This window comes from Adiantum capillus-veneris, chromosome 19, assembly GCF_014529385.1.
Source record: "Adiantum capillus-veneris isolate H3 chromosome 19, ASM1452938v2, whole genome shotgun sequence".
NCBI classification, from domain to species: domain Eukaryota; kingdom Viridiplantae; phylum Streptophyta; class Polypodiopsida; order Polypodiales; family Pteridaceae; genus Adiantum; species Adiantum capillus-veneris.
Genome location: NC_140949.1, coordinates 54802838 through 54813128, shown reverse-complemented (window position 1 = coordinate 54813128; position 10291 = coordinate 54802838). Strand labels below are relative to the sequence as shown.

At 46.3% G+C, this 10291-nt stretch overlaps 1 protein-coding gene across 2 annotated transcripts in view; it reads left to right on the top strand.

Moving 5' to 3' along the window:
- The first annotated feature begins 239 nt into the window (after positions 1 to 239).
- The window catches only part of LOC147434046 (uncharacterized), a 60822-nt gene continuing 50770 nt past the window's right edge, over positions 240 to 10291 (top strand). The window contains exons 1-3 of one of the 2 annotated variants that reach the window (XM_086490658.1): positions 240 to 1318; positions 1467 to 1546; positions 1693 to 1957. In XM_086490658.1, coding sequence (XP_086346784.1) covers positions 616 to 1318; positions 1467 to 1546; positions 1693 to 1957 — 1048 coding nt within the window. In that variant the 5' untranslated portion in view covers positions 240 to 615. The remainder of the gene's footprint in view (positions 1319 to 1466; positions 1547 to 1692; positions 1958 to 10291) is intronic. The other variant, XM_086490657.1, reaches the window with a different exon arrangement.

Below are 10291 nucleotides of genomic sequence, written 5' to 3'. Positions count from 1 at the left end.
ATGTATATAAATAAATGTGTGTGTGTGGGGATTTTCTCCTTTACCCCTCTTCTCTCAACTAACTATCTTGATTTATCAACCAGCTCAAAGCTAAGCTGAGACATCGAGCAGTGCCTGTCCACCCTCGGGCAGGGGTTGAGCTTTTGATCCCACGAAGGCTTGACCAAATAGGAGGAAATCGTGCTCTTTAGGGGAAAACACATACCCAAACACTGTGTCCTGTAGAGCCCTCTATTGTCCACATCCTCGGCCGCTAGTGGGACGGGGCTCCAGCTCGGAATTTCGGATGATGCGACTTCCGAGTTCCGACCGAAGTGGATATAGGCCTATTTGGAGTCTGGACCCGCGACAGCAACTTTGTGTCTGCAGGCTGCATTGCTGCGCCTTAAAGATAGGCTCAAAGCCTCCAATGCCGCACAGGGACGAAAATGCATTTAGCGCCTCGCTGCAACACCTGCTTCCTCTGCATTCCGAGGGTCGTATCCCAAAGTTGAATCTAATTCCGCACTTTTACGTTGCTACATTCAGAGATTTTCTTCAGATCCTAATAATCAGTTGCATTCCTCCATCGCCATTCAGGAGTGTACGATGTGATACCTCACACACACACATACAATGTCCTTAGAGAGGGAGCTTCTCCCCTTCCCCTCAATGTCTCTCAAGCGCATGGCATACAACTTTGATGGGCAGGGTAATTTCCACTCCAAACCATGGGACCTTGACGCTTGGGAAGGGAAGCAGGGGGAGGCTGCTGGTTGTGACCTACATTTCTCATGGTATCATGTTGAACTGCCCCGGTCTTACACTAGTTTGGCTTCAGCTGCACAATACCTGATACTTACTTTGTGCCCTCCTCTGAAGCTCCAAGACATACTCGCGCTTGCCAGTAATGGACCATTTTGCGGGTTTGTGGATGGAGCCATCATCTTCCGTGCCAACTCTTCAGGCCCGACAACAAGTCAATACACCCAGAAGCTCGCCGGACGTGTGACTAGGACCTCTGTCATAACTGTCTCTCTTGGTCGAATTCCAAAGCTTGAATTTTCCACATTGTCAAATGGTAGCTTTCTGTCGGAAGTTCCACGCTTGGCGAACAGGACAAGATCTGATTGTTCCGAACATGGGGGATTTGTCATTCAAGAACATGTGCTTGAATTCTACCTGTTAAGAAACCATCTTGAGGATGTGAATCATCGCATACCGATGTGTGTTTCCACTCTTGTAGTGCATGTGATCGAGATGCACATTGATCACTTGCAGGATATATTGACCAAGCTTGAGCTCGATTTGGATGAAAGTGAGCTCGAACTTGACCAAGGTAAAAGAGGATTTGACGAAGATGTATAGGATGTGATTGTGCAAATCAACATCATAATGGTGTTATTTATTGCATAGCACATCAGAAGGTTTAGTTATTTCCTTACTACTTTGTAGTAGTACATATGCATTGACAAGTGTTTTTATAGGTGGGCACTTGATAAAGCAGCAAAGGCTTGTAGATAGATTATTCCCCAATATGCAGCTTAGACTACAACGCCTTTTACAGGTAATGTTTCGTTTGATTGCTTGTTTATCATTTATTGTTTCCTGTGCTGAATCTTTTTATGCTGCTCTGTTAGGTTCTTTCGCGTTTGATTGCTTGTTTATCATTTATTGTTTCCTGTGCTGAATCTTTTTATGCTGCTCTGTTAGGTTCTTTCGCATGGAGAGCAAATCCTTCCAAGGTTGAATGAGAAGCTTGCCAGCCAAGATTGGTCTGTTTTGGAGGATATGACTGCTATGCAAGCATTGGTAGGCCGCCTCCAGAAGCAAAAGGAAAATGCTGGGTTTCTGGCCACACGTATAAATGCTCTACAAGGTGGTCTGGATACGTGGCAATCAGAGCAGATAAACAAGAAGCTTTATTATCTTTCCTTTTCCTCGATAATATTTCTGCCTCTGTCGATTGTCACTTCAGGTTGGTCTTTTTCATTGAATGTTTGTATCCAAGGTAATAGATTTGACATGAATGCTCCTGGATTTCCTGGTTCTTTTATTAAGAAGGACCAATACACAATTTGTTATGCAATTTGGTGCTCTTTTTTCTAGGAGTAGAACCTTGGATTCTATGGCACTATTATGGACCAGTATCATTTCAGGCATGTTACTCTTGCTGCTGTTGAGAAGCCATGTTTTAGCAGCTATGCACGTCCTCAGCCCAGTTTTATGCTGCTAAGCCCTTGACCGGACATATGGGATGAGTACGTGCACATCAGTGATGATAGACATACGGGTTCTAGGATGGCTCTAGATGTCTTGTTCCTTCCTACTTCACTGACCTCTCTTCTCCATACTACATAGTTGCCTTGTGTATGTATGTGGCATTGTAGGTGTTCTCTAGTGTCAGTTGATCTTTTTGGAGTCGGGCCAGATTGGAGTTAAAAGTGTCCACCAGATCACAGGCCAGTCTGTGTCTTCCTTGCATCTTCGGTTGCCTATTCTTACATGGTATCAGAGCCTTGACATCTTGACTGCCTTGGATTCCCAGTGTAGGCTGAGCCGGTGTTGTATTAAACTTCATTGAGAGAGAAGAAGCTTGCTGTTTTTTTCTGGTTTTCTCTAGTTTGTTGCTGATTTTGGTATGTGGAGGCTATGGACCCTCATCTGCGACTTCCTTGTCTTCTACCCTTATTTAACTCAACCTCCCTTCAATGAGGGGAACCCTATAGAGGATTGCTTCGGTTTTCCCATATGGAGTTATGTTGCTGTGCCTAAGCATGCGGCTTTTGGATCTAGAGGGGGAGCCAATATTTTCTTGGCTTTCTTCCTCAAGGAGAAGTTTTTGGACAATAATGGGATCTTCTTTAACAGTTGTGGAGCAGGTTCCTATGGCTGTGCTTTCTTTGAGGATATGGATTGGCAGATTTTCTGTGGCTTTTGCAATTGCACGTTTACTTTCTTGGAGTCGTCAACGAAGTTATCTATTAGAGGACTTTATGGAGGCTGATATGGTGTTGTATAGGTAGATGTGGAGTTTCAGCCGGTCTTGTATAGGCAGATGTGAAGTTTCAGCATGTCTTCAGAGAGGGGTAATAAGTTGATGATTAAGTTGCATCCTTTTTTCAGTTGTAGAGCTTGCCTAGCGTTTTGCAGTTTCCAGCGTCAGATCAGCCCCAGTGCATCAGCGTTTTCAGTTTTCAGCACTTCGACACAGCAGATCAGCCCCTAGCCTCGCAAATCTCACCTACCTGTAGTAGATCCTCGCCGTACCGATAGATCAGCCAGTGTTTTCAGATTCAGCCCGCTGTCCGCAGATTTCAGCATCTGCGTTTTCAGCGCATCGTGGCCATCGCCATCCTCGCTGACACAGTGTTAGAATTCAGCAGAAAGTTAGCATTTGCAGATTTCAGCGAGTCATCATTGTCGTCGACATCGTCGCGACAAGTCCATTGCATCTAGACCATTGTACCAGATTTGTGCAATCAATAGCATAGGCCATAGAGAGGGGGGCCCTTGGAGGAGGGTTTGAGAACCGTCTGGTGTCGTATTTTTCTCTCTCTCTCTCTCTCTCTCACAGTCTCAACACCTTCATTCACAGTGTCATTCACTTTGCTTGTGATCATTGCACTCTCTCACTAAAGGAACGGAAGGCTCTCCCTTCCGTAAGTAAAAGGAACCCTTGAGCACGGTTCAGAGCACTCATCTTGAGCAAAGTCAACATTCACTTCCGTTGCACCTTACATTGGTATCAGAGCTTTGTCAGTGTTCCTTATCACTCAAGGAAAGAACCACAGGAAATTTTTTGCTTGTTGCGGTCACACGTAACCCAAGTCCACTTGGGCGTGTCGATTCCTAATCGTGTTTTTGAAGAGTGACAGGTAACCCAAGAAAGAAGGGCTTGTCCAGCCTCCCCTTGTTCCTCTTTTCACTCATTGAGAGCAGACCGTACTTAGCGGTTGGCCAATTGACGTGAGGTGGGAAAAAGCAACCTTGGTGTGAGCGCAAGGCTGCCAAGGGGTGCGCCCGTGGGGAAGAGTCGAGCTCGGGTAAGAGAAAAGCCTTCTCTAACACCGATTGCAAGCTAAAGAACTCAAGAACCTCAAGAACCCAAGTTCCTCACGAACTTAAGTAACCAAGATCTCAGTGTATGGTCATCACCCGAAGCGGCATGGATACTTTGCGTGAAGGTGATGAGCATGGAGGTGGTGACAAAGAATTTTCTCCACCAGGAGGTTTTTCCGACTCTCCCCCTTCCCCATCTACGCCACGGGTTGAACCAAATTCTATGGAGGCTTTGGTCAAGACGATGATGGACATGATTCTACAACAAGAGGCGCAACTCGCCGCCTTGGATCGAGACCGCGAAGAAAGAAAGACAGCCTTAGAGCGTGAGCGTGAGTAAGCGTGCTTGGAGGCCAAAGAAAGAAAGGCAGCCTTGGAGCGTGAGCGTGAGCAAGCGTGCTTGGCGGCTGAAGAAAGAAAGGTAGTTATTGAGCTCGAGCGTGAGCAAGCACGCGAAGCCCAACACATAGCGGCCGAAGAAAGACGAGCGGCCTTGGAATTAGAACGTGAGGCACAGAGAGACCAAGGCATGCAAGAGTTGGTCCTACAGGTACTCACCTCAAAGTTCGAGCCACTCAAGGATGTGGGAGAATCATCAGGTAGCACAAGTCGAGAAGCGGATTCCAACAACCCCGTCACTGAGAAGTTGACGTTCAGTAAGTATGACGGTAAGATGGATGCTAATGTTATTCGTTCTTGGTTGCATTAATCTAATGCTTACTTTGCGACAGCTAAGAAAACAGGAAATAGCAAAGTGTTGACGGCAGCCATGTATCTTGCCGGTGATGCCATTAATTGGTATCATGCATGGCAAGAGGCACAGTTGACTGCGCACCTAGAGGAAGCCGAAGAAGGCGTGCCTCTTTCCTTCAATTGGGCCGACTTCCAAGACAAGCTCAAGGCGCGGTTTATGCCACCTCAATACTTAGCACTGTTGAGAGGAGATTGACGCAATCTCAAGCAAAATGGTATGCCAGTTATGTCTTTCTCTAACCATGTTTTGTAGCTCGGCACCCAATTACGCAAATCGGATGAGAGCGCAAAGAGGCATTCCTTTTCGGGTTGGTAGAAGTGTAACAGACTTGGACACTCCAAGTCGAGAATCTACCGCGACACCACAAATAATCACTTCAAACAGTTCACAGTTCACAATTGATTCGACACTAGCCCGACGGAGTTCCGTGCCTAGAGATATTGGCCCCAAAGACTGGCGCCCCTTTCGGTATTTCTTTTTATATTAGTCTGTGTTCAAAGTACAAGAGTGTAGGCAGGCGCTCACACTCGGACTCTGCGTCCAGATGCTCTCAATTGTGAGGCCGTGCCCACGTATTCAAAGGTTTACATGGGATGCTAAAAGCAGAGCTCCAAAAGGTGGTAAACTCAAAAGCTTGTTCTCTCTCTCTCTCTCACAAGCTCTCTTGAGCCAAAAGAAATAAAGCAAGAGCTTCTCTCTCTCTCTCTCTCCCATGCTACATCGCGTAGAAAAAGCAATGCCCAAAAGCTGAAATCCGTACGCTGCCGCCACGTCATTTGTCCGTATTGCTTTTCCGTGAATCGCGCCGCAATCTGCGGAAGTCCGTACAACAGTGCCACGTGTCAGCGCCGTACTGCCTTGCCACGTCAGCCTTTCAGCGTGATTTTCGGGGGTTCCCGAAGGCAGCCACATCATCAGGGCAGATAGTGTGTGTGTGTACTGGGCAGCCACGTCACCATTTGTGACATACCCCCCTCTTGAAAGCATTTAATCGCCCTCGATTACGCCTGCAAAACAGACAGAAGCCATAAATTGCCTTAGCAGACACTGACTGTTAGTACCGACGCACTAGGAACATACATCTAGCGCATGTACCAATCGACAGTCACATCACACCACATTACATCACAGGACATCACATGACAAATCACATTCAACATTCATTTGGATCTCAAACCATGATTTATCGGCAATGCAATTAGCAACCGCATCTAGATCCATTCAAGACCTCATCGATGCCCGATTGACTAGTCCCTATTGCAACCATGTCTATCGAGATCATTTAGACCAAAATGCTACAGTCATTTCGTCTATCAATTCCTGCACTTAAAAACAAGTCAAGAACAAATCAGTTTCATATTCGGGAATTCCATTTCATAAAGTCATACAACAGAATACTGTCAGCTCTCAGTATCCCTGAAGCTCAAAGAGACATCAATGACTCTAGTATTCAAAAATCAAGGCATCTGTTGACAAAGGAGCGGAGTAACTCCCCTCTTGTGCAACCCACTGCTCCAGATCTCCGGCCAAGCTGAATTCGGGGTTCCATTTGGAGTAGACTATGCTAAACCAAAAGCTTCAAGGTAAAGTTTCACAATATGAGGAGTATCTACTAGGTCCTCCTCCTCCATCCACTTCGCATCCAATGCAGGATAGTTCTTGAATTTAACCAAGAACCGCCTTCTCACTTTACCCTTATTCTTTCTGTCCTTATGTGCCAAAATCTGTTCACGAACAAGGATCTCCTTGTTTTCTTCCACTTCGGGTTGCTCATCAGGCTCCCCATCTTCAGGCACATCATTTTTAAAAGGTTTCAAGAGACTCACATGAAATGCATTGTAAATCCTCCAAGTGTTAGGCAGTTTCAGTCGGAAGGAGACATCATTGATCTTTTCGGATGTGGAAAGGTTCGTAGTATCGCATACTAAGCTTTGGAAAAAGCCTCTCCTTGCCCTTCTTCTTTCTCAGGCTTGCCTTCTCAAAACGTAAGAGCACCCAATCATCCTCCTTCAATTTCAAATCGCGACGATGGCGATCTGCTGCCTTTTTTAGTCTTTCCTGAGATTTCTGCAAAGCCTCGCGGACCTTGACAAAAGCCGTGTCCAAGTCGCGCGTGTACTCATCGTGTCACGTGACACATCCAACCCTATGTGTCCGTGGACAAGCTACAGCATAACAGGGTTCAATCAGTCAGTCAGTTTAGATTAGCAGTGATCTAGCACTTTTGTGAGTCTATTCGTAGACCGTGCATGCCCAGTCACTTAGCATAGATGCATATCCTCCGGTTGCACACAGCATGATCATCAGTATTCCCTTCGGAATCCATCAGATTCAGTCAGGGGAATTTTCCAGTGCATTTAGCCAATTTTCCCTATTTTTGGTATTTTCACTTATTATTTTTAAGTGACTTTCCAACAAAAGTAGGTAGGGCAATTTTGCTAAGTTATAATATAAGCAAACCCAAGTTAGCACAATTGGGCAGATGAGCAAGGAGCACAACAGGCCCCCAAGCAGCAGGTGTTTCTCCCTCTCTCAACAAGAACCTCTCCAAGCCTCCCTTGGTGAGATCCACCCCCATCAGCCCATCAGCATTGGGATTGCCATCAAGCATCACCCCCCTTGGCGTTTCCCTCTCTTGCAGCTATCGCCATCAAGTTGCTATGCTTGGTGTTTTTCCCTTACCACGGGCAGCGTTTTTTCAGCAAATTACTAACACTAGCAAACCTGCAAACTGCAGCGTTTTAGATCAGCAATTTCAGCATTGAAAACACAGCATCAGACCTGCCATAGACAGCGTTTTTCAGCCTTCAACAACAGTAGCAAAACGCAGCCAGATAAAGACAGATCCTCAGCGTTTTGGCCACCGCATGAACCCCGACAAAACCAGTCATTTTCAGCCATAAAAACAGCAGTAAAACAGTCATTTTCAGCCACCGAAACAGCCTCCAAATTCAGCAGATAGAAGACCCCAGATTTCAGCCTTAAGTCGTCGTCATCATCACCGTCGTCGCCATCGGCATAGTCCAAGTTGCATCAGTCCATTATGCATTGTACACCTTTGTGCAATCAAAGTAGACCACTCTCGCCGACGAGAGTGGGGCCTTTGGAGGAGGGTTTTACAACCTCTCGGGTGTTGTATCTCTTCTCTCTCCTTCTCTCAGTCTCATACACTTGCACGCACAATATTCACTCACTTTGTTCGTGATCATAGCACTCTCCATAAAGACGGAAGGCTCTCTCCTTCCCTAAGAACTAAAAGGAACCTTGAGCAAATATAGATCACTAATCTTGAGAAAATACAACATTCATTCCGTTGCACCTAACATTGGTATCAGAGCTTTGGAAGTGTTCTGTACTACTCAAGGGAAGAACCACAAGAAATTTTTTTGCTTGTTTCGGTCGCACGAACCCAAGTTCGCTTGGGCGTGTCGATTCCTAATCGTGTTTTGTTGAAGAGTGACAGGAATCCCAAGAAAGAAGGGCTTGTCCAGCCTCCCCTTGTGTCTCTTTCCACTCATTGAGAGCGGACCGTGCACTTAGCGGCCGGCCAATCAACGTGAGGTGGGAAAAAGCAACCTTGGTGTGAGCGCAAGGCCGCCAAGGGGTGCGCCCGCAAAAAGGAGTAGAACTCGGGTGAAGAGAAGATCCTTCTCCAACGCGATTTGCAAGCGAAAGAAAACTTCAAGAACCTCAAGAACCCAAGATGCTCACGAATCAAGGACTCAAGAACCTCAAGACCCTCAAGAACCCCAAGTTCCTCGAGAACTTAAGAACCTAAGATCATAGTGCATGGTCGTCCATCGAAGCGGAATGGATACTTCGCATACAGGTGATGAGCATGAGAGAGGCGACGAAGACTCTTCCCCACCCGGAGATGATTTCTTCAACCCTCCCCCTTCGCCATCTACTCCACCAAGTGCACCAAACCCTATGGAGGCAATGGTCAAGCAGATGATGGCCATGATGGATAGACAAGAAGCAAATCGCCTTGCTCAGGACCGTGAGCGCGACGAAAGAAACGCAAAACTTGCAGCAAAACAAGAAGACAACCGACTTGCTTTAGAGCGCGAGCGCAACGAACGCAAAGAACGGAAACAACTAAGAAAGGCGAACGAGGCGGCAAGAAACGTAGCTTTGGAGGCCGATCGTACAGCTCAAAGATGGCTTTGGAAACCTAGCGTGAAGCTCAACGAGAGCTACGTACTCAAGAATTGCTTCGACAAGCGCTAGCCTCAAAGACCGAACCACCCAAAGATCGTGGGAGTTCTTCAAGTGGTGCAAGCCACGATGCGGATTCCAACAACCCAGTCACTGAAAAGTTGACTTTCAGTAAGTATGACGGTAAGATGGATGCTACGGTTATTCATTCTTGGTTGCATCAATTTAATGCTTATTTTGCGACAACTAAGAAGACAGGAAATAGCAAAGTTTTGACGGCAGCTATGTACCTTGCCGGTGATGCCATCAATTGGTATCACGCATGGCAAGAGGCACAGCTAGCCGCGCACCTAGAGGAAGCCGACGGATTCACGCCCCTTTCCTTCAATTGGGTTGATTTCCAAGACAAGCTCAAGGCGCGGTTTATGCCACCTCAGTACCTTGCCCGATTGAAGGACGATTGGTGCGCTCTCAAGCAAAACGATATGCCGGTTATGTCTTTCTCTAATCGTGTTTTGCAGCTAGGCACTCAATTACGAAAATCGGATGATGAGCACAAAGAGGCTTTTCTCTTTGGATTGGACAAGTATATCAAGTACGATGTCGAAGTCTTCGATCCAATCGATCTCAACAAGGCGGTAGCGATTGCTCTCGCACAGGAGATGAAGCACAACAAGGGAAAGCCTAAGGAGAACAAGACTTCCACAAGTACCTCGCAGACTTCTCAAAACCCTCCGAACGGTAAGAACGGTAAGAATGGTAAGAATGATAACTCTTCTAACCAATCTTCCAACAGTCTCACATCAAAGAATTCTTCCACTGAATCTAAGGGTAAGGCTAACACAACTGCTAAACCTAAGCTTACTCCATATGAAAAGGTAGCACAAGGAATTGTAGGAGGATACATCACGTCGGAAGAACAAAGCACTTATTCTGAGGAAGGTCGTTGTTTTCATTGTCACATTAAGGGTCACATAAAAAGAATACGTCCTCAGCTTGAATCGAATGAATCTAAAGAACCCACAGCACCCACTTCCTCTGTCAATGCAATGAATGATAACACGAGTGTGCCCCAAGTTTCTCAGGACCCTCCCATTGATGATTCTCTCATTAAATGTTATGGTCGTACGTTGGGGCACCGTTTTGTCATATTGTTTGACCCAAGTAGTATGCATGATGTGATCAATTACTCTCTTGTTGAGAGAGCCCGCCTTGAGGTTAGTCCGAGATCTCCTATTGAGGTCTTTGGCTTTCGTCCCGGTATGGACGCTCTCATCACAGAGGAATGCCTTGATGTGTTTGCAAATTCAATAGAGTGCCTTCACTAGAAGATTGTTG